The following is a 21010-nucleotide window of genomic DNA, read 5'->3' as shown; positions in this document are numbered from 1 at the left end:
AAAGTTTACCGACCATGCGAGCGCAAATCCGAAAGCCACTTCGCGACACTTCCGCTACGTCAGCGGCGATCGACAGCACTGCAGTGCCCTGAAAGCATCCCTCCTCTAACAGACCTCTGCCAGGGTACGTCACAGCGTGACGTCACTGGTGCACGTGCAAGGGGTGGTTGGCAAAACACTCCTGCCTGTGGCCGAGTGCGTGCGGTAGCTCGTAGCTTGGGGCAATATTTTTTTTTTTTCTTTTTTGAAAGCCTGGTTTTTATCTCACAGGGGCAACACTAGCTGTGGTATGTGCCAGAGAACATCTAGGTGTGTGGTAAAGTGCGTGATGAAATATTTTTGGCACGCTGGCTGGCTGTTTATCTTTGAACACACGTGGCGGCCTGTGCGAGGAACAGCAGCATCGTCTTCGAAAATGTGCAGTGTTGGCTGTGGCGTGTAGTGTGCCTTGAAAGGCATCGATAATATTGGTTCACTTTTGCAGACGGTGAAACTGGGAATATTGTGCGAGGTGTGTGCAGTGTGAATAACACGATGCGTCCTGTTTGAGAAAACACTGGTATTCATTGTTGGCCGGTTGCAGTAACCTGTTGTCGAGGGAACTTTACGATCCGTCATTTTAGTTAAGGTAAAAAGACATTTGACACGCTTATCTGCGAGTGGGTACATCTCAACGTATATATGCGCGGCTTGCAGAAAAGTAAAAGTGCATCATCTCCGAGTGATATATACGGCTACGCATGAGCTATAAGCATGTTGTAGCACTGCCGAATCTGCATATGCGCTTCATTACAGCTATAACTTGTGTTATCGGATACCTGTTATGTGTTAATAAAAACAGCGGAGATTTTAGTTTATTTACTGCGTACTTTTACGGCTCGATCCTTATGAAGTGACAATGCGCATTAGAAGATTGTGTATCAGGCCTAAAGCAGCAATATAGGTACGAAAACACGTTATAGGTGTCAAATGCAGCAAGGTAACTGTGTCAGATAATAATATATATTATGTTGTCGTGTTTTACATCACATGAATTTTCACTGGGTTATTGAGAAACGCAGTGGCAGAATTTCATTTTAATTTTCACGAGGATATGTTAACCTCAGTCTAACGCACAACAAGAGGTGTTTCTTTTTTTTTTCTTTTTTTCATCTCATATCAGACTTTTGCGCAATTAGTGATAATCTTATCTGTGACGTTGTGCACAGCAGCTTAAAACCATGCTGCTGCCTCGTTTAAAACTGCATTGCACATGCCACGATGGAAATTGAATAAGTTTACATCCATGCCATGCAAATATTTCTCAGAGTGCCAGTCACCTAGTACATTCAAAACGTTTGCTTTAAAAAAAAATCAGACTTCTTTATGGCTGCTATCTACGTGGGTGAAGCCCCCTTCATGCTAGTCGCGTCTCTCAGTACTCTAAATAAAGTTTCTCCATCCATCAAACTACAACGAGCAAATTTCCACACTATGAGCAGTGACCCTTTCACGACCTCCTTCTTTCAAAAGCTGTGACTTTAGAATATAAGAACGTAGAAATTTCTCTCTCGAAGGAATGCAGACACACAGCTCTGCTATGCAGAAAGATGCCGCCGGCAGAACTTTCTTGCCAACCAGCACCTGCTCCGAGAGAGGGTATGGTGGACGGGGTGCCCGCAGGGACGTCGCACTGTCTATAAACAGGGAGAGGTCTATTGATGGCCTGTTTATTTTCTGACTGGGTACAAATATTTTTCACCTTTCGCTTTTCAACACGACGCGCTTTTGGCATCTGCGTCTACGAGCTTCTGCCAGGAAAGCAGTCTATGGTTATAACTGTTATCAGTACATCGGTCACAAAGTGACACCTACCCAACGAAATGCTGTTTGATGCACGCCTTGATAGTTTCGATCCTCCTGTGAAAACAGTAATGTGATGGTCATACTGGAAAGCAGTCTACGAGTATAACTGTTATCAGTACATCGGTCACAAAGTGACACCTACCCAACGGAATGCTGTTTGATGCACGCCTTGACAGTTTCGATCCTCCTGTGAAAACAGTAATGTGATGGTCATACTGCAGGCAATCACTTTGCATGAAAACCGCTAACTAACAATGTTCTACACGGCAGTAGAAAACTGAAAGGCCAGTGAATAAGAAGATGACTCGTTTTCAGCTCAGAAGTGTGGTCGACGGTAGATGGCGCACCGCTAGGTGGCGTGGACAGGCAGTTTGGCAAGCGCTCGCGTGGTCCGCAAACTTTTGTGGTCGACTGTGCAGTCGTCTGTATCTCTATTCCAGGTGCAGGCATGATGCAAGCTTCTTTTAAATGCAAAGCATTTTATAGTCGCACCTACTCGCAAATCCGGCGATGGCGGTGGTGTCTACACCCCTACTGGGCATGCTCACATCTCATGCAGCATGTTCGCGTCTCGTGCCAATCGTCGCTCCCCGTCTCTCTCCTCGAGTGCCAACTGTTGCTCCCCCCTCTCTCTCCTCGCAAGGCCGATGCAGGGGCAGCATCTGCTGGTAAAAACTAACTGCTCGCGCTGCACAACCCTTCACTGGCCACCCCGTATATGTTGGCACTGGGTTGGGTGTTCAGAATTCAGTCAAGGGTGTCTTTACTTGGCTTTCGCTTGACTCGAGTAGATGAGGTGGAAGCAGCAGTACCTTCAACCACTTGTGGGGCACAACCCAGCATCAGTGTCCCACCATTTGTTGAAAACAACGCTTCTCCTTCATCCAATAAATACGAATAAAAAAACGAAATAACAATTAAGTATTCAGAAACTATACCCAATTACGCAACATTCACGCAATACCCTCACCACACTGTGACGCATTTACTCAATTCTCCCCCCTCGGTGGCATGTAGATTCCACGTGTTCAGCAGGGGCAGTCGAGGCCACGTGTCGTTTCGTGGCGTCATAATTGTGTTGTTTAACTCTTTTCTTCAAATCGCCACATTTACCGATGTAGTGGTTGTCACAATTGTGTCAACCTATGGCATAAGGAAGACCAAGGAAATTTCTGCTCGGCAACTTGTCCTTCAATTTTGGATAAAGCATTCCTTAGGTTCATGTCTGTTGCTTATACATATCAGCCAGCGTATCTGACTTTCGAACCACGACATTACTCACGTCTAAATTTATGCATGTTTATTAGGCCACAATTTAGGCTCGACTTGAAGGCCATCTGGTTGGTCTAGGCTGTTTGTCTAGGCTAGAACCGCTATCAGCAGATACTTGCTGGGCCACTCATGCCTTTATTATTATTATTATTATTATTATTATTATTATTATTATTATTATTATTATTATTATTATTATTATTATTATTATTATTATTATTATTATTATTATTAGTGATGTAACAGCAAACATCTTCACCTACACACTTATTGCTGATAGCTTGTGTTTCAAGGGTAGCACCTGGGTAACTTCAGGTAAATTTCTCTTTTAAGTTTTGTGAGATTGTGTAAATAAATGTGCAATTATTTTTAGCTTCATTTCCACAGAAGAATGCAAAAATCAGAGTAACGTGCCGACATTCGTGATTCATCTGTGGAATCAAGGAAGCTGTTGCACGTTGACAGATTCCTTCTTGCCACTACATATTCAAACGTCGGCACTTTAAGTGCTGTCCCCAGCTTTCATTGCAGCCGTCAGAGAACTTTCGTTGCACATCATGCGTCGGAGTCCAGAGACATAAAATACAAACATGCATGTATTCGTCAAAAAAAAAAAGAAAGAAAAAGAAAAAAATTGCAGTACGACTTTGTTTTTGCAATGTTGGCGTTACTTGTTGCTAAGGCAGGATACACGAAATATGTGTTATTATTTTTTCTTGCTGAAAAGTATATTTTAGAGGTGCGAAAATTAGGTGGGGACGCAAATCAATAGTAAATACAGCAGCAATCCAGGTCGAGTCAGATCTAATTCTAACCACATCTTAAATAGTTGAGTCAGTAACTACAGCAGCTCAGGTCGATCTAATTCAATCCACATCCTAAGGGGCGTGGGTTACAGCCATTATAGTAAACTAGATTATACTACAGTGACAGAACCAGCCAGGCTTCCTTGCCACAGATGCCGCGAGATGGCACCATTTCTAAGTTTCCTAGCAGCTTTGACTGCGATGTCGGACTATCATAGGCTCCTTCAAACTTTCATCTGCAGTTACTTTCAACTTGTGTGTTTGCTTCCTGGTTCTTCTGAACATCACACAGCTGACTTGATCGCCGCCTGACTGAGGTGTTTTGTTTTGGCCAGATATTCGTATTTTTTCACATTCACCGCACGCGCTCAGAGCATTCCGAGTGCATCTGGTAAATATGTTTGCTTATTTTATATGGAGCGCTTGATTTTTTTTATCCCTCGAAGGTTTGTTTCCAGTGCATAGAGTTTTCCAACCAAATGCGGCGGTCGTGGAATTTGCTTTTAATCATCATGGAAAACTAGAAAAGTTGGTGAATTCAGAAATGTCAAATTAGTAGGCACCCTGATAATTCAACAGATAATTTGTGGCTTTTCAGTACCCCTATGTTCCACCACATATTACGAAGCCCAAAGAACATAAAAGGCTCTACCTTGTTCAACTGCCTGAAAAGGGTAAGACATGTTTTTATTTCCTCTTTTAGTGTATAATAGCATGTCTTGCACCCCCATCCGAGTACAAAAGAACTAGCTGGCTGTTGAAGGGTTTGTGTATAGTACTGAAAGGACATTAGAAAACTTTTCAAGCATACTCCGATTTGATTGCTGACATTTAGTTAGCACTTGTCTGAACATGCAGGAAAAATATTGTGAATTCTGTGGACGCAGCAGCAGTAACCTGAAGTTTTGTTGTTTGAAAATTGTGAGTGTGTGTGTGTGCAGTTCTGCGAGTGCAGAGAAAACATTTTGTGGATAATGACATGGAGTAAATTTAGTTCATGACTTGTTTTCTTGCATTTCAACATTGCCTTTACCTCTGTATCATATTTTTTGTACTATTTTACTAAATAATTGCATATTTTGGGGCCCTGTTATTTGTTCTGCAGCACTTTTTGCAGTGCCTAAAAACTACAAGTTGGTGGCTGCCCCATTGTTTGAGCTCTACGACAACGCACAAGGATATGGCCCCATCATTTCCAGCCTCCCCCAGGCCTTAAGCAGGTGACTGCATATTCATTGTTTCTCTTTGCAGCTCAATCAGCATGGAGTGCCGCCAATTTCAGCAGCATGTACAGGCCGTTTCATACTTTGGGGAAATCTCTGAGCACCTGGAATCGCGATGCTACTAGCGCTGCAATCGCGCGCTGCCAGCAGCTCACGCGTGCGCAGACGCTTCAAAGGTGTAGAGTTGAACCACGCCGTCTGCTACGGCAGGGTGCATGCCGCATTGCCGGCCAGCGCATAGATATCATTGTTAATGCGGGATCTAGTCCGGTACTCTGCACTAATAATTTTCAGAAAAATCTGCGTCACAAGGTGGGATACAAAAAAAGAAGGAACGACCAACTCGCGCGTGATTTCTTCCTGTCCCGTCTTTCTGCAGGTTTTTTTTTTTTTTTTTTTCAGATGATTCCGTATCAACTTGCCCAACTTTCAATGCTTGTTTGCACTAAATGTTTTGCAGTGCCAACTTCTCAGCCTTTATTTGTGATAATGGGGCACTATAAAAACAGTATTTAACAGCACGCCTTCTTGCTCTATCAAATTCGCGCTGCAGTAAGCTTGGATGAGGAAGACTCGATAAGAAGCATGCACTGTGTGTGGTCTCTATTTGACTTGAAATTAAACAAACCACCCAGTGGTGACTGCTTCAGGAATGATTTAGGATAGAACAACCACCTGAACTTGTTTATTCTTGATTATATTTAATCACAACATAAAGGACTTGGGCACAGTGCCGAAATGCACTCGTGGCGCTTCCAAGTTCATGTCTCCAGTGGTAGTGATGATAGCACTTATTCTACATGGCAGTGAATGCATGGTGTCAGCGATGTGTTCCACTGTAGCATGTCCCATTCGATGGGGGTATGGCATCTCAAAATCCAGATTAAGCTAAATAAAATGAGTTCGTCTGGCCCTACGTTTTTTTCTTTTTTTTTTTTTCTTGTCTGAAAAGAGCAGTACTGTGTTGTTTGCCTAATTTAGCATGTTTCGTATACCAGAAAAAGAGCAACTTCTGATTATTGAACTCTGTTGTAAAAACTTCACTACATTTCGGAGCAGGCTTGCGGGTCTTGTGGTAATGAAATGTCGTCGTAAAGAGACACGTTCAGGCTTTGTTCTCACCTAAGACCACCTTCGATTTGTTCCCATTTGTTTTATCGTGTTAAGCCAGCGCAGCAGTACGACTCTTCCTGTTGAGTTTTTTTTTTTTTTTTTTTTTTCATTTAAAGTCAAATCAAGACAGCACACATTGCATGCTAATTGTCGTGTCTTCCTGGTCCAAGTGTACTGTGGTGCACACACAGTGAACAAAAATTCCTGAACGCACACGGCACCACAGTGTTTCAAGAGAGCAAATAAAGTGCGGTGTCAAATTCTGCTTGTAGCACCCCATTATCACAAATAAAGGCTAAGAAGTTGGCATCGCACAATGTTTAATGCAGGATATCCACGCTGTTCCAGCATTAACAATGACATCCGCACGCTGGTCAACTATGCGGCAAGCAAGAGCCGCTGTAGCAGACGCAGTTCAAAACTACACTCCTGAATCATCTGCACACGCTTCAAGATTTTCCCTATGTGTGAAACAGCCTGTAGAGCCTTGTCATTGAACTTTTTTTCAAGTGTGCTCAATAAAAGAAATCCTTCTTGAGTCATATTTGAGAAGAAAAGGTCATCTGGTTAAATGCCTCTCCTAATATTCTTAACTGCGTGAGCTGACAGTTTTGAGGCGACATCTGGGCTGATGCAAGTGCCTGACGCTTTCATCTGCAGTGATGCTTGTGCTTACAGTATGCCATCGTCGTAAATGATTACTCAATTTTATAAAGAGATCTAGTTCTAGACTGCTTTTATGCAATTTTTTTTTCTTTTCCCTTTTTCTCGCAATCGCTTCAACAAACTTTCATTATTGTTTTGTTTAGTATCAATATCATGCCTGTCATTTTGTTGGACTTGTTCACTACTTTATGCTCAATCTACTATTTTAGAGAATCGCATAAAGCTTAAAAAACATTTTTTCTTGGGAAGTGTTACAAAGCTGTTGAAAGGTTGGACTATAGAAGATTTCGGAAATTCATTGAAATTATCAATTGCAATGATACTTGCCGTGCCCTTCTTACAGCAGCACAAAATGCCGTACAAGTGCACCAGGAAGGTACTTGCTTCGAGCAAGTCTATTCAGGCACTAACTCTCTCAAATAAATCAAAATTGGCAGAAATGAAAGTACTTAAAAATAAAAATGCGTGGTGGTAAATAACCATTCAAATGTTCAAGCTGTGCAGCTCGGAACATCTTGCCGGTACAAATGCAGACTGCCTATGCATGGAATAAACAGAGGTTCCTGGTTTATATCACGTTTTCATAACACGGCAGTGTGCAGGCTATGCTCTTCAATTTTAATCTGACAGGTAGTTTGGGCACCCCATGAAAGGAAGAAATTAATTGTAAAATCAGCCATCACTTAGTTTCATGCCATCCTGAGGCAAAATAAAAGTAATTCAATCTAGTTGAACGGCATTATGAGAGACATGCACAGGGGAGCAGTTCTTGCCCCTTATACGAGGTCTCGTAAAGGCTGGTTATGATTTTTTATAACACTTTTCATGTATGCACACTGTTATTTTCTATACAAAATTTTTTTTTACATCAGCGTCATGAAGTTTACATTGAGTTAATGTTGAACAAGAACACAGGATTACAGCTGTTTTATTGTCTGGGGAAAATTCATAGATATACACCAGTCATTCCAGCCTTTTCTAACAATTCTTCGATTTTCCTCGTATAGACTCCTTTTGAAAATTCTCCACCATCCGTGCTTCTCCGTTAACATGCAAGGGTGAAATTCCGATCCAATTTGCGGCATTCTGCTCTATTACTTTGCCATTTTCACCGGAAATAAAAGCCTGCACTCTGAAAAATTTTGCTATAAATTAAGGTATTTGGGCTAGTTTTTATTCCCGTTTGTGGGCAAACTCTCCTTCTATCTGGTTAGCTAGTCTAGCCGCAATCACTACAGGCCCCCACCCCCTTTTTTTTACATGCTGCTAGTAGTATAGTTGGTGGCTGCTGTCACTGCACCAAAAAGCTCCAGGATGGAAAAATGACTAAAAGTAGTGTTATTCTTGTATTTTGTGTAACCACAACAAAGCTCTTGCAGTCGCATAGCCGTTAGCGTCATTATGAATGCATCAGCTAGCTTGCAGCCTACTGTGCGGAATCAAAAGTGGCCAGTAGGTCTCTAGCCTTCTCCCTGCACACACATTTTCGTTACTTCCCTTCATTGTGATCACAAACTACCATCATGGCTCTTAATCGAGAGGTTCTTTTTTGTCTTCTTTCTCTCACACTTTTCCCTGAACTTTTACTGCACTCACCATGTGCATCTGTTTATCATTCATAAAACGGCTACTGTTCTAATCGGAAGCTGTAGTCCTCATGCTGAACGACTTCTTGTGACCGACAGGGCCGGTAGTTGACTAAGAGGTTCATAGAGAAGACTGGCTTCATGGTAACTGTAGTTATACTCTGTTTCAGAAGTTCCTTCAGCCAATACGAAGGCCGCTTAGCACTTCCACGTGTATTCGTCCGCGCCTTGTCATCTGCTCATCGTATTCATGGCATCTGCTCACTGAATTATAGTTATTATTTACAGCTGGTTTATTAACTTTAAAATGCAGTAAAACAATTAAACAAGCAACTACATTGGAAAATTGAAGAAGCGTGGATTTGTTCCTCTGCTGAAGATCGGTGGATGCTCATGCTGGCGGATAACTTTGGCTGTTGCTCTCCGAAGCAGTTCGTGGCTCTCGTATACGACTGCATCTCTGTCTACGCGTTTCTTTGTCTCTCGGAGAAACACTTCTTTTCACTCTCTTTTGTTTCAACCGAAGGAAGATCCAACACATAGGGAACGCTGTGCAAGTTCGTATGTCGGATATTTAAGATGCAGTGTTCTTGGTCTACCGACGCAGTCCGAACACTGCCTCAGCGCATTCAGGCGTGGTTAAGCAAGCAGCATATCTCTCTAACGATGACAAAACGTACCCCCTTTATTCCCAGATTGAGATAAAACAAATCGGTGGTGAATTTCTCCGTTTGTTTACTGCTGTCAGGGCAGTGGGTGTGTAGCAAGAGCAAATTCGGATGGAAGCGAGCGGTCGCTTCTGCATGAGTGCTGCCATGTTGATTCGTAAACACAGTTATCGGCAGTAACAAACAAAAATAAAAAAATTCGTTCCGAAATAAATGCGAAGAGGAATAAACATATCGTGTATCGATGTGGCGTAACACACACCAAACGCCAATTCTAGCCAACTCTGTGTGGTACTATCTTTTGCTGTGCAAGTGTGTGGCTTTTTTGGTGTCGTAGCTTTGGTAGTGCTGAACCACAGTGGTGAAACAGTGTAGGGTGCGTGGTTACGCCAACGTGAATAAACTACCGTTATGGCATGTGGTTTCATGTATTTAAGTCGAAAGCCTCGTATACCTCATGAAATGGGAGAAGTGACTGTCGACATCAACATTGCAAGTAGTACCAATCATCTAATGACAGTCTACGAGGCACTGAATTTCAAAGCATGGCGTAGTGAATAATAGTGATTTAAAAGTAATTAGAAGTGAATTGAAGCAGAGCGTGCTGTATGTACATAATCGTAGGTCAACGTGTTTTGTCTAAACTTCAAAGAAACCATTTGCGCCACCAGCTACAGCACGGAAAATGAGAAATGGGGGGTGGCATGGTTACAACGTTAAGCTTGCTTTTTAGCTCTGCTTATTGCATATAAATGTCTGGTGTGCTTGTTTTGAAAAAATTTTCTTTTTCAACTTTTACGATGATGCCTGATCATCAAAGTTCGTAAAGAGGGCTGACTAATGTGGTCTCATGTATTTAAGGCGAAAGCCTCGTATGCCTCATGAAATGGGATAAGTGACTGTCGACATCAACAATGCAAGTAGTATAAATCATCTAATGACAGTCTACGAGGCACTGAATTTCAAAGCATGGCGTCGTGAATAAGTGATTTAAAAGTTATTAGAAGTGAGTTGACATAATCGTAGGTCAACGCGTTTTGTCTAAATTTGAAAGAAACCACTTGTACCACCAGCTACAGCACGGAAAATGAGAAATTGGGGGTGGCATGGTTACAAAGTTAAGCTTGCTTTTTGGCTCTGCTTATTGCATATTGTCGCGAGAGGAAACGATAGGCAGGAACTCGAAGTGGAGGACTGTTTAATCAGCCACAGCTGCCATTCACTTCTTCGCTCTCGTCTTCTGCCACCAACACAGCGTGGCATTACCCTCTCCCTAAAGAGAAAAAAAGTAGCATCGCATGAATGCCACGGCTCCGAAAAACAAAAGTTGGTCAAAAATGTCTGTGTCCTTTGAAAAGAAAGAGGACGAGATGAAAAATAAAGAAACAAGAAAGTAATGCACAATTGTTCTGAAGGCTATTGCCACATCACAAAGTTCTTGACTTGCAGTCAACGCGAATATACGGCTTCATCCTGGAAACGTGAACCACATCCGAGGAGCGTGGTCTGCGAGAACAGTGCGACGTGTCGGCTTGGACAACTTCGTAGTTCACTTCACCGAGGCGATAAAGAACTCGGTAGGGTCCGAAGTACCGACATAACAATTTTTCTGAGCGTCCCCGTTGACGTATAGGAGTCCGAACCCAGACTAGGTCACCGGGTTCGTATATTACTGCTCTGTGATGGGTGTTGTATCGGCAAGCATCTTGATTTTGCCGCGATAAAATGCGAAAGCGCGCCAGCTGCCGGGCGTCTTCAGCACGCTGAACAAATACATCTGTGTCCGGGGTAATCGTGTCCGGCAGAGTTGGTTGCAGCATGGTGTCAAGCATTGTGGTGACGTCGTGGCCGTAAACCAGACGAAAAGGAGCAAAGCCGGTGGTTTCCTGCAAAGCCGTGTTGTAGGCAAATGTTATGTATGGGAGGATTTCATTCCAATTCTTCTAATCCTTGGCGACATACATCGAAAGCATATCTGCAATCGTTTTGTTAAGGGGTTCGGTTAACCTGTTAGTCTGCGGGTGGTACGCAGTTGCTGTTCGGTGCGTCGTGCCGTAAAAGCAGTACCACGATCTGTGATGACGACAGCGGGAGCACTGGGGCGGAGAATGATGTTCTTGATGAAAAAGTCAGCCACCTCGGAAACAGTTGCTCGCCGGGCGGCTTGTGTTTCGCAGTATCTGGTCAAGTAGTCGGTGGCAACCACAATCCGGTTACCAGCCGTAGACTTCGGAAATGGGCCGAGTAGGTCCATCCCGACCTTTTCAAAAGGTGCGTGAGGGGGTCGCAAAGGCCGAAGAAGACTGGCTGGTTTCGTCGTTGGAGTTTTGCGGCGCTGACAGGCTGTGCATGTCTTGACGTACTGCCGGACGGTTTTCGTAAGTTTCCGCCAGTGGTACTTGTCTTTGATCCGCGCCAGAGTACGCGCGAAGCCAAGATGCCCTGACGATGGCTCGTCGTGACAAGCACGCATCATAGCGGAGAGCAGCAGGAATGACGAGGAGGTAAACTGTTTTCGTTGAATGAAAGTTGCGCTTGTAAAGGATGCTTTTGCGTAGACAGAAAGATGACAAATCACGCACGAACTGACGGAGGGGGTTGCGGGCGACGTCCCTCAAGGTATTCGATCAGTGGTTGTAATTCTAAGTCTTCGCGTTGCTGCTCAGCCACGTTTAATGATGCGAGAACAGCAAGGCAGCTGAAGTCTTCATCATTGTCTTCTTCAGCGACCTCGACGGGTGCGCGGGAAAGCCAGTCAGCATCGGTGTGTTTCCGACCAGACTTGTGAACCATCGTTATATCGAATTCTTGTAACCGAAGGCTCCATCTTGCAAGACGGCCCAAAGGATCTTTCAGATTCGCTAGCCAGCAGAGGGAGTGGTGGTCACCGACGATTCGGAAGGGGCGTCCGTACAAGTAGGGCCTGAATTTCGTTATGGCCCATACAACCGCCAGACATTCTTTTTCAGTCGTCGAGTAGTTCTTCTCTGCAGATGACAACGTGCGGCTAGCGTAGGCGATGACGCATTCCACGCCGTCTTGATATTGCACGAGAATAGCTCCGAGGCCAAGGTTGCTCGCGTCAGTGCGGACTTCTGTGTCTGCTTCGGTGTCAAAGTGACCTAGGAATGGTGGCGTTTGTAGGCGTTGTTGAAGGTCGCGAAAAGCACCGGATTGTTTGGGGCCCCAGACGAAGGCGACGTCATCCTTGACGAGTTGTTGTAGAGGGTCGGCGATTTTCAAAAAGTTCGGCACGAAGCGGCGGTAATAAGCACAAAGTCTCAGAAAGCGGCGTACATCATGCTTTGTTTTCAATATCGGGAACAAAGCAACTGCCGTAGCCTTGTCAGGATCGGGACGAACACCACTGCTGCTGACAATGTGGCCAAGGAATTTCAGTTCTTCATATCCAAAATAACACTTTTCCGGTTTTAGAGAGAGGCTGGCAGTGCGAATAGCCAGAAGAACCGCCTCTAGCCGCTCAATGTGCTATTCAAAAGTCGTAGAAAAAATGACTACGTCGTCTAAATACACTAAACAAGAGTACCACTTCAAGCCACATAAAACTGTGTCCATCATTCGTTGGAACATGGCTGGAGCGGAGCATAGGCCAAAAGGGAGTACTTTAAATACATAGAGACCGTCCGGTGTAATAAACGCTGTTTTTTCTCGGTCCCGTTCATCTACTTCAATCTGCCAATATTCGCTACGGAGATCCATGGAAGAGAAATAACGGGCGTGTCGCAGGCGATCCAAGGAGTCATCAATACGAGGAAGAGGATATACGTCTTTTTTCGTTATCTTGTTCAGTTTGCGGTAGTCGACGCAGAATCGTAATGAACCATCTTTCTTTTTAACCAGAACAACTGGTGACGCCCAAGGACTAGTTGATGGTTGAATTACGTCGTCGTCGAGCATTTGTTTCACTTGATGACGGATAGCATCTTGCTCCTTCTGTGACACGCGGTAAGCATGTTGGCGCACTGGTTGCACGTTGGGCTCAGTGATAATTCTGGGCTTCATTAGAGGAGTCTGCCGGACTTTCTAAGTAGTGGCAAAACAGTCGCTAAAGGATGAGACTAGGAGCCTTGCCCTCTTAGGTTCTTCCAACTGGCGATTGACGTTGAGGCGACTAGTCACGTCAGTATCGCAGCTGTTCTCAGTTGAGATCGTCGTAATCAAAGGGAAGGCGTCCAAATCATCCAATGCCTCTAAGTAAGCTATGGTTGTGCGTTTCGCAAAATGCCTGATTTCGCCATCGAAGTTCGTAACTAAAACCGTAGTCTGGCCATTTCGCAGTTGAGCGAGGCTTCGAGCAATTGCCACTTCCTGATCAAGCAATAACGTAAGGTTACTTTCGGCAATGCCCATAATGGACTGCTCCCGTGGACACTCAACAAGCACGAAGATACTACTGCGAGGTGGCAACGTGACGCAGTCATCGACTATGCGTAAGGCCACGCCACGATGTTCGTTCTCGATGTCGGAATCTGGAGAAACACGGTTAACAAAAACTGATGAACAAATCATGCAGATTAATTATCGCTCCATACTCTTGCAGAAAATCCATGCCCAAAATGACCGGCCGAGAACAATTGGGCAGTACAAGGAATGATGCTACAAAAGCCGACGCACAAATCTCAAGCCTGGCGGTGCATCTTCCTATAAGGGATACGAGGTGTCCTCCAGCGGTGATTAGTTGAGGGCCGTCCCACGTTGTCAGCACCTTGTGTAGACGGGTGGCCAATGAAGCACTCATCACCGAGTAATCAGCTCCCGTGTCGACAAGCGCAGTCACCGGATAACAGTCGACTGAAACGGTAATGGCAGCCCACGTTCTGTTGGCGGTTTCACAAACAGGATTTAACGGCACGTCGTAAGGCAGCGGCGGAGGGTATTTGTCGGTTCGCGTGACAGCGGCCTCACCTCCCGAGGTCGCCGTTTTTAGTTTCCCCGGCGTGGGCTTGCGCCACTGACACCAGGGGACCCAAAGGCGGGTCGGGCGCGGTGCGTTGATGTGGACGGACGGGTTGATGGTGAACGTGATTGTCGTCGCGACGGGACAGGAGCGTGATGACTACCTTGCAAGTAGTCCGCAATTTCTTGTGGGCGCTTACCATAGCATGGACAACGTGCATCTGGGTGGAATCCGCGTAGGCCTATTCATCGATAGTAACAGTCGCGGTACATGTGTCCAACTTCGCCACAATGGTAGCACAAAGGACGATTGTCGGGTGCACGCCAGACAGTGGACATCCGCGGGCCAGGACGAAAATCGGCCTGAGAAGGCAGGCGATGGGCTGGACTGGGAAAGCGTCTGGGGGTCCCAGTAGGTGGATGAACAAAATGTGCCGTCAACGGCGTAGAGACGCGTAGGGCATCCGCGTAGGAGAGCGTGGGAGGTTCGACACTCGATGGTGGTGCGGAGTGAACAAACTGCCTGATTTCGTTACAAACGACGTCTGTAAGAGCGGCGCTACTGGGAGGGGACGCTGCATGAAATTTCCGAAGTTCTTTGCGTACAACTTGCCATATGAGTTCTGTGAGGACCTCCCCGTTATCACCTCCTGGTACAAGCGAGCACGCAGCAGACATGGCCGTCTGACGCTCATACTGTGACAACCGCTGCCGAAGTATGCGCTCCATAATTGTGGCCTCACGTATGAACTCGGACACGGTCGTAGGAGGGTTGCGCACAAGGCCTGCGAAAAGTTGCTCCTTTACGCCTCGCATTAGCAGGCGCACTTTCTTGTCTTCTGGCATGTGGGGGTCAGCCCGTCGAAACAATCGCGACATTTCTTCATCAAGCATGGCGACGCTCTCATTCGGCATTTGAAATCGCGAAGAAAGTGCCTGCTCGGCTCTCTCTTTCCGTTCGGGGTTACTGAACGCCTCACGAAGCTGCCGATAGAATTCCTGCCAACTTTTGAATGAAGTTTCGTGCTTCTCATACCACACTCTTGCTGCGTCTAAGAGGGAGATATGCACGTTCTTCAACTTACGGCGATTGTCCCAGTCGTTGATGGCAGCGACCCGGTTGAAATGGTCAAGCCAGTCTTCGACATCCTCACCGGCATCACCGTGGAATGGGTTGGGTGTGCGAGGCGTGTTGATGACACAGGGTACGCTAGCGAGTGGGTCATGCTCGGTTTGGGTTGCGGATGTGGCAAACATTGTCCTCACGGAACTTCCCAAGGGGCCGTACTGTGGTGGTAGTCCTTGAAGGGGGCGGCTGCTTCGATATCAGCAGATCCTGGTGCACTGGCGATGGTTGCTTCTGGTTCAGGACCAGCAGGCATAAGACGTTGCAGTACAGTACGCAGCACGTCCATCAGTCTGTCGCGAGAGGAAACGATAGGCAGGAACTCGAAGTGGAGGACTGTTTAATAAGCCACAGCTGCCATTCACTTCTTCGCTCTCGTCTTCTGCCACCAACACAGCGTGGCAATATAAATGTTTGGTGCGCTTGTCTTGAGAAAACTTTTTTTCAACTTTTACGATGATGCCTGATTATCAAAGTTCATAAAGAGGGCTGGCTATAAAGTAATTGAGAATAATTAAAAGTGAAATAAAAGTAATTAGAAGTGAATGGAAAATGAATATTTGAAATATAAAAGGTCAATGACAGAAAAAATAGATCTGATGACTAAGCAAAACAAGGCAAAAAAAGTGAGTGCTTGGCAGTGGATGATGGATGACTAAGCTGCAATGGCCTTAGCGGGCAAGTCCTTTTTGCATGCAGTTAGAGACCATGAGAGGGTTGTGTGCGTGTGTGCCCGTGCATGTGTTGTGCTAGAGAAAGAAAGAGGAGGTATTAACAGTGCACTTATAAAGCTCATGTATGGGTTGCAGAGCCGTGGGAAGGGCATGCAGCTATGTTCGACTGATTTGTAAACCATTGCGGTATTGAGTATATTAGTGCTATACCTTCTCTTTAAAGATACTGCTGTCTCAATTTTTAAGGCATAGCAGGAGTGGATGCAAACTCAATAAAAAAAATGATAGTTTAACAAAATACATGATTATGCAACTATTATTACGGTAGCAATTACATAGACACTCTCGGTGTATTTTTCCACTGGCGATGCTGTGAGGTTTCGTACAAAGACCCAAATGGATACCGCCTTTGCATTGCATTTTCTATATGTGCAATTGCAAGCACAGAGTACGAATGATTATTTAGAAGATGGGAAATGTGCCTTACATCTTTCAATGGACAATAGGCCCAAGGTTGAGGAGGCTGTTGGCTGAGGGTGAGAAGGAATTGGAGAGGCAGCTGTATGCAGTGATGGGAGTGCGACTTTAATTGCTCCGAACGGCTCCAAAAGAGAAATACTGCGACATGCTGCTACAAATTGGGGTATTTGTTGGTAACTGCTCCGAACTTAGTACAGGAATTCAGTCTCGCTTGAGAACAGGTACTCGGCTCTTATCGAGGAAACCGGCTTTAGCGTTGACCCAATGAATGACAATATGACGAGTGTCATTACGGAGTGTGCAGTGGAAGTTGGAGGTACAGTACTTAGACAGGACACCGGTAAGCTGTCCCAGGAGACGAATAACCTTAATAAGAAATGTCATTGTATGAAAGCCTCAAATACAATAGAAAAAGTAGAATTGGCAAAGCTTGCGAAGTTGATTAATAAGCGTAAGCTATCCGATGTAAGAAGGTATAACATGGAGAAAATTGAACACGCTCTGAAGAATGGAGGAGGCGTGTAATCAGTGGAGAGGAAACTTAGGATGGGCAAAATCCAGATGTATGCACTAAGGGACAAGGAAGGTAAAGTAACTACAAATATGGATAGGATAATTAAAATAGCGGAGGAGTTTCCGAAGTGTCTCCTAACGGGAAGAGTACCAGAATCTTGGAAGAATGCAAACATAATCTTAATATATAAGAAAGGAGATGACAAAGATTTGAAGAATTACAGACCGATTAGCTTGCTCTTCGTCATATACAAGCTATTTACAAACATAATTGCTAACAGAACGACATTAGAATTCAATCAACCAAGAAAACAAGCAGGATTTCGTACAGGCTACTCAACAATCGACCAGATTCATACTGTAAATCAAATATTAGACAAATGCTCAGAATACAACCAACCACTATACATAGCCTTCATACGTTATGAGAAGGCGTTTGATTCAGTAGAAATATCAGCAGTCATGCAGACACTGCAGAATCAGGGCGTCACCGAAGCATATATAAACATCCTGGAAGAAATATACAGGGAATCAAATACCACCATACTGCTCCATAAGGAAAGCAACAAAATACTAATCGAGAAGGGTGTAAGGCAGAGGGATACCATCTCGCCAATGCTATTTACCACGTGCTTACAGGAGGTTTTCAGAGGCCTAGAGTGGGAACAGTTAGGAATAAGAGTTAATGGAAAGTACTTTGGTAACCTGCGCTTTGCCGATGACATTGCATTGCCAAGTAACTCTGGGAATGAATTGCAACTCATTATTACGGAGTTAGACAAGGAGAGCAGAAAGGTAGGTCTTAAAATGAATCTGCAGAAAACTAAAGTAATGTACAACAACCTTGGAAGAGAGCAGCGCTTTGAGATAGGTAATAGTGCACTTCAAGTTGTAAAAGACTGTCTACTTAGGGCAGGTAATAACCGCGGAGCCAAACCACGAGATTGAAGTAACTAGAAGAATAAGAATGGGCTGGTGCACATTTGGCAAGCACTCTCAAATTATGACAGGTAGATTGCTACTTTCCCTCTAGAGGAAGTTATATAACAGCTGTATCTTGCAGGTACTTAGCTACGGAGCAAAAACCTGGAGACTTACAAAAAGGGTTCAGCTTAAATTGAGGACGACGCAGTGAGCAATGGGAAGAAAAATGGTAGGTGTAACCTTAAGAGACAAGAAGAGAGCAGAGTGGATTAGGGAACAAACGGGGGTTAAGGATGTCATAGTTGAAATCAAGAAGAGGAAATGGACATGGGCCAGGCATGTATCGCGTAGGCAGGATAACCGCTGGTCATTAAGGGTAACTGACTGGATTCCCAGAGAAGGGGAGTAGGTTAGGGGGAAACAAAGTTTAGTGGGCACATAGTCTTTTTTTACAACTTGAAGTGCAGTGCACTATTACCTATCTCGAAGCGCTGCTCTTTTCCGAGGTTGTTGTACATTACTTTCGTTTTCTGCAGATTCATTTTAAGACCCACCTTTCTGCTCTCCTTGTCTAACTCCGTAATCATGAGTTGCAATTAGTCCCCTGAGTTATTCAGCAATGCAATGTCATCGGCGAAGCACAGGTTACAAAGGTACTCTTCATTAACTCTTATCCCTAACTGTTCCCATTCTAGGCTTCTGAAAACCTCCTGTAAGCACGCGGTAAATAGCATTGGGGAGATTGTGTCCCCCTGCCTTACACCCTTCTTGATTGGTATTTTGTTGCTTTCTTTATGAAGCTCTATGGTAGCAGTTGATCCCCTGTAGATTTCTTCCTGGATGTTTATATATACTGCATCGACGCCCTAATTCCGCAGTGTCTGCATGACAGCTGATATTTCTACTGAATCAAACGCCTTCTTGTAATCTATGAAGGCTATGTATAGTGGTTGGTTGTATTCTGAGCATTTCTGAGCTATTACCTTTGTAAATAGCTTGTATACTACAGAGAGCAAGCTAATTGGCTTGTAATTCTTCAAGTCCTTGTCATCTCCTTTCTTATGTATTAAGATGATGTTAGCGTTCTTCCAAGACTCTGGTACTCTTCCCGTCAGAAGACACCTCGTAAACAGGGTGGCTAGTTTTTATAACACAATCTGTCCTCCATCTTTCAGCAGATCTGATGTTACCTGATCATCACCAGCAGCTTTGCCTCTTTGCATGCTCTCCAAAGCTTTTCTGACTTCTTCTATCATTACTGGTGGGGTGTCATTTGGGTTACTGCTAGTTCTTATAGTATTATAGTCGTGGTTATCCCGGCTACTGTACAGATGTCTGTAAAACTCCTCCGCTATTTTAACTATCCTATCCATATTGGTAGTTATTTTGCCTTCTTTGTCCCTTAGTGCATACATCAGATTTTTGCCTATCCCAAGTTTCCTCTTGACTGCTTTGACGCTTCCTTCGGTTTTCAGAGAGTGTTCAATTCTCTCCATGTTATACCTTCTTACATCGGATACCTTACGCCTATTAATCAACTTCGAAAGCTCTGCCAGTTCTATTTCGTCTGTTGTACTTGAGACTTTCATGATTTGACGCTTCTTAATGAGATTCTTCGTTTCCTGGGAAAGCTTGCCAGCGTCCTGTCTAACTACCCTGCCACCAACTTCCACTGCACACTACGTAATGATACTCGTCAGATTATCATTCATTGTATCTATGCTAAGGTTGGTTTCCTCACTAAGAGCCGAGTACCTGTTCTGCAGCGACACTCTGAATTCCTGTACTTTCCCTCTCAGTGCTAGCTCATTGATTGGCTTCTTGCGTATCAGTTTCGGTCGTTCCTTCTTCAAGTCTAGGCGAATTCGAGACCGTACCATTCTATGGTCACTGCATCGTACCTTGCCAACCACTTCCACATCCTTCACGATTCCTGGGTGTGCACTCATTATAAAGTCTATTTCGTTCTTATTTTCGCCATTAGGGCTCTCCATGTCCACTTGCGGTTTTCTCGTTTTCGGTAGAAGGTATTCAAAACCCGTAAATTATTGAGTTCTGCGAATTCTACTAGTAGCTCTCCTCTGGCGTTTCTAGTGCTGATGCCATAATCTCCTACTGCCTGGTCTCCAGCCTGCTTCTTCCCTACCTTTGCATTAAAGTCTCCCATCAGTATTGTATACTGTGTTTTTACCTTACTCATTGCCGATTCCACATCTTCATAGAAGCTTTCAACTGAAGCGTCATCATGGCTGGATGTAAACGCGTAGGCCTGTACCACCTTCATCTTGTATCTCTTATTCAGTTTAATTACGATACCTACTACCCTTTCATTAATGCTATAGTATTCCTCTATGTTGCCAGCTATGCTACCATGGTCAGTTGCTTTGCAGCTGCTGGGGACTGAGGGCTGTGAGTTATTTGACGTATGCATGTGGGAGGTAGCGGCCAGATACTGCACCAGGGTGGCCAATCCTTCTCTAGTGAGGGAGTGCATTCCCGGCGGTGGTTACCGGTGAGGCCGCACCCCAGGCCTCATAATGCAGTTCCATCACCACGCGGATTTTTTTTTTTTTTTATCCGGTTGGGAACTGCGCGGCACCGGGATTTGAACCACGGACCTTTTGCATGCGAGGCGGATGCTCTAATTACAACGCCATCGCTGCTCCCCTAGCCACTATAGTAGTACTATTTCTACTACAATCGCTGCTCCCAAAAGTGAAAAGTTGCTTCCATAATTGCTGTATGGCTCTCGCAGGAACTCTTCACTTTGCTCAGGCAGGCTCGGTCACGTATGCTTTTCTTTGCAGGGATCGGCAGACTTTTTTTCGTATGTGCTGTTCTCGCTGCTCAGTTTGCAATGAAGTGTTACCGGTAAGGTTGCTTTGCTCGTTGGAGTGACTAAGTTTCCTTGTAGTTGCACCAGGTTGGATTCTGTAGGAGCTAGCTGCTAGCCTTCGTATAGTATTCCCATTTCCTGCTGTAACATTCACTGCTTTTCTTGTGCTGCTAAATAGGAACCTTTTTATTTACGGTTTATGAGTTCACGATACGCTGACACAGTAAAGCTAAATGCAGTGGTATTTCTTGCGTGCAAGTTTTTGTTAAGCAGTGTAATGGTCTGAAGTCTGTAATGGTCGCAGTGTAAATGGCGTACTTTTTTTTTTTCCTCAATAAATCTGGCTCCTGTTCGTTCGGTA

At 44.6% G+C, this 21010-nt stretch overlaps 1 protein-coding gene across 1 annotated transcript in view; it reads left to right on the top strand.

The window, feature by feature from the left end:
- The window catches only part of Cpsf5 (cleavage and polyadenylation specificity factor subunit 5), a 28840-nt gene that overhangs the window by 6920 nt on the left and 910 nt on the right, over positions 1-21010 (top strand). The window contains exons 5-6 of the mRNA XM_037428767.2: positions 4522-4597; positions 5029-5143. Coding sequence (XP_037284664.1) covers positions 4522-4597; positions 5029-5143 — 191 coding nt within the window. The remainder of the gene's footprint in view (positions 1-4521; positions 4598-5028; positions 5144-21010) is intronic.

The sequence above is a fragment of the Rhipicephalus microplus genome, chromosome X (genome assembly GCF_043290135.1).
Source record: "Rhipicephalus microplus isolate Deutch F79 chromosome X, USDA_Rmic, whole genome shotgun sequence".
NCBI lineage: Eukaryota > Metazoa > Arthropoda > Arachnida > Ixodida > Ixodidae > Rhipicephalus > Rhipicephalus microplus.
The sequence above is the reverse complement of the archived record's forward strand: the minus strand, read 5'-3'. Positions and strand labels throughout refer to the sequence as shown.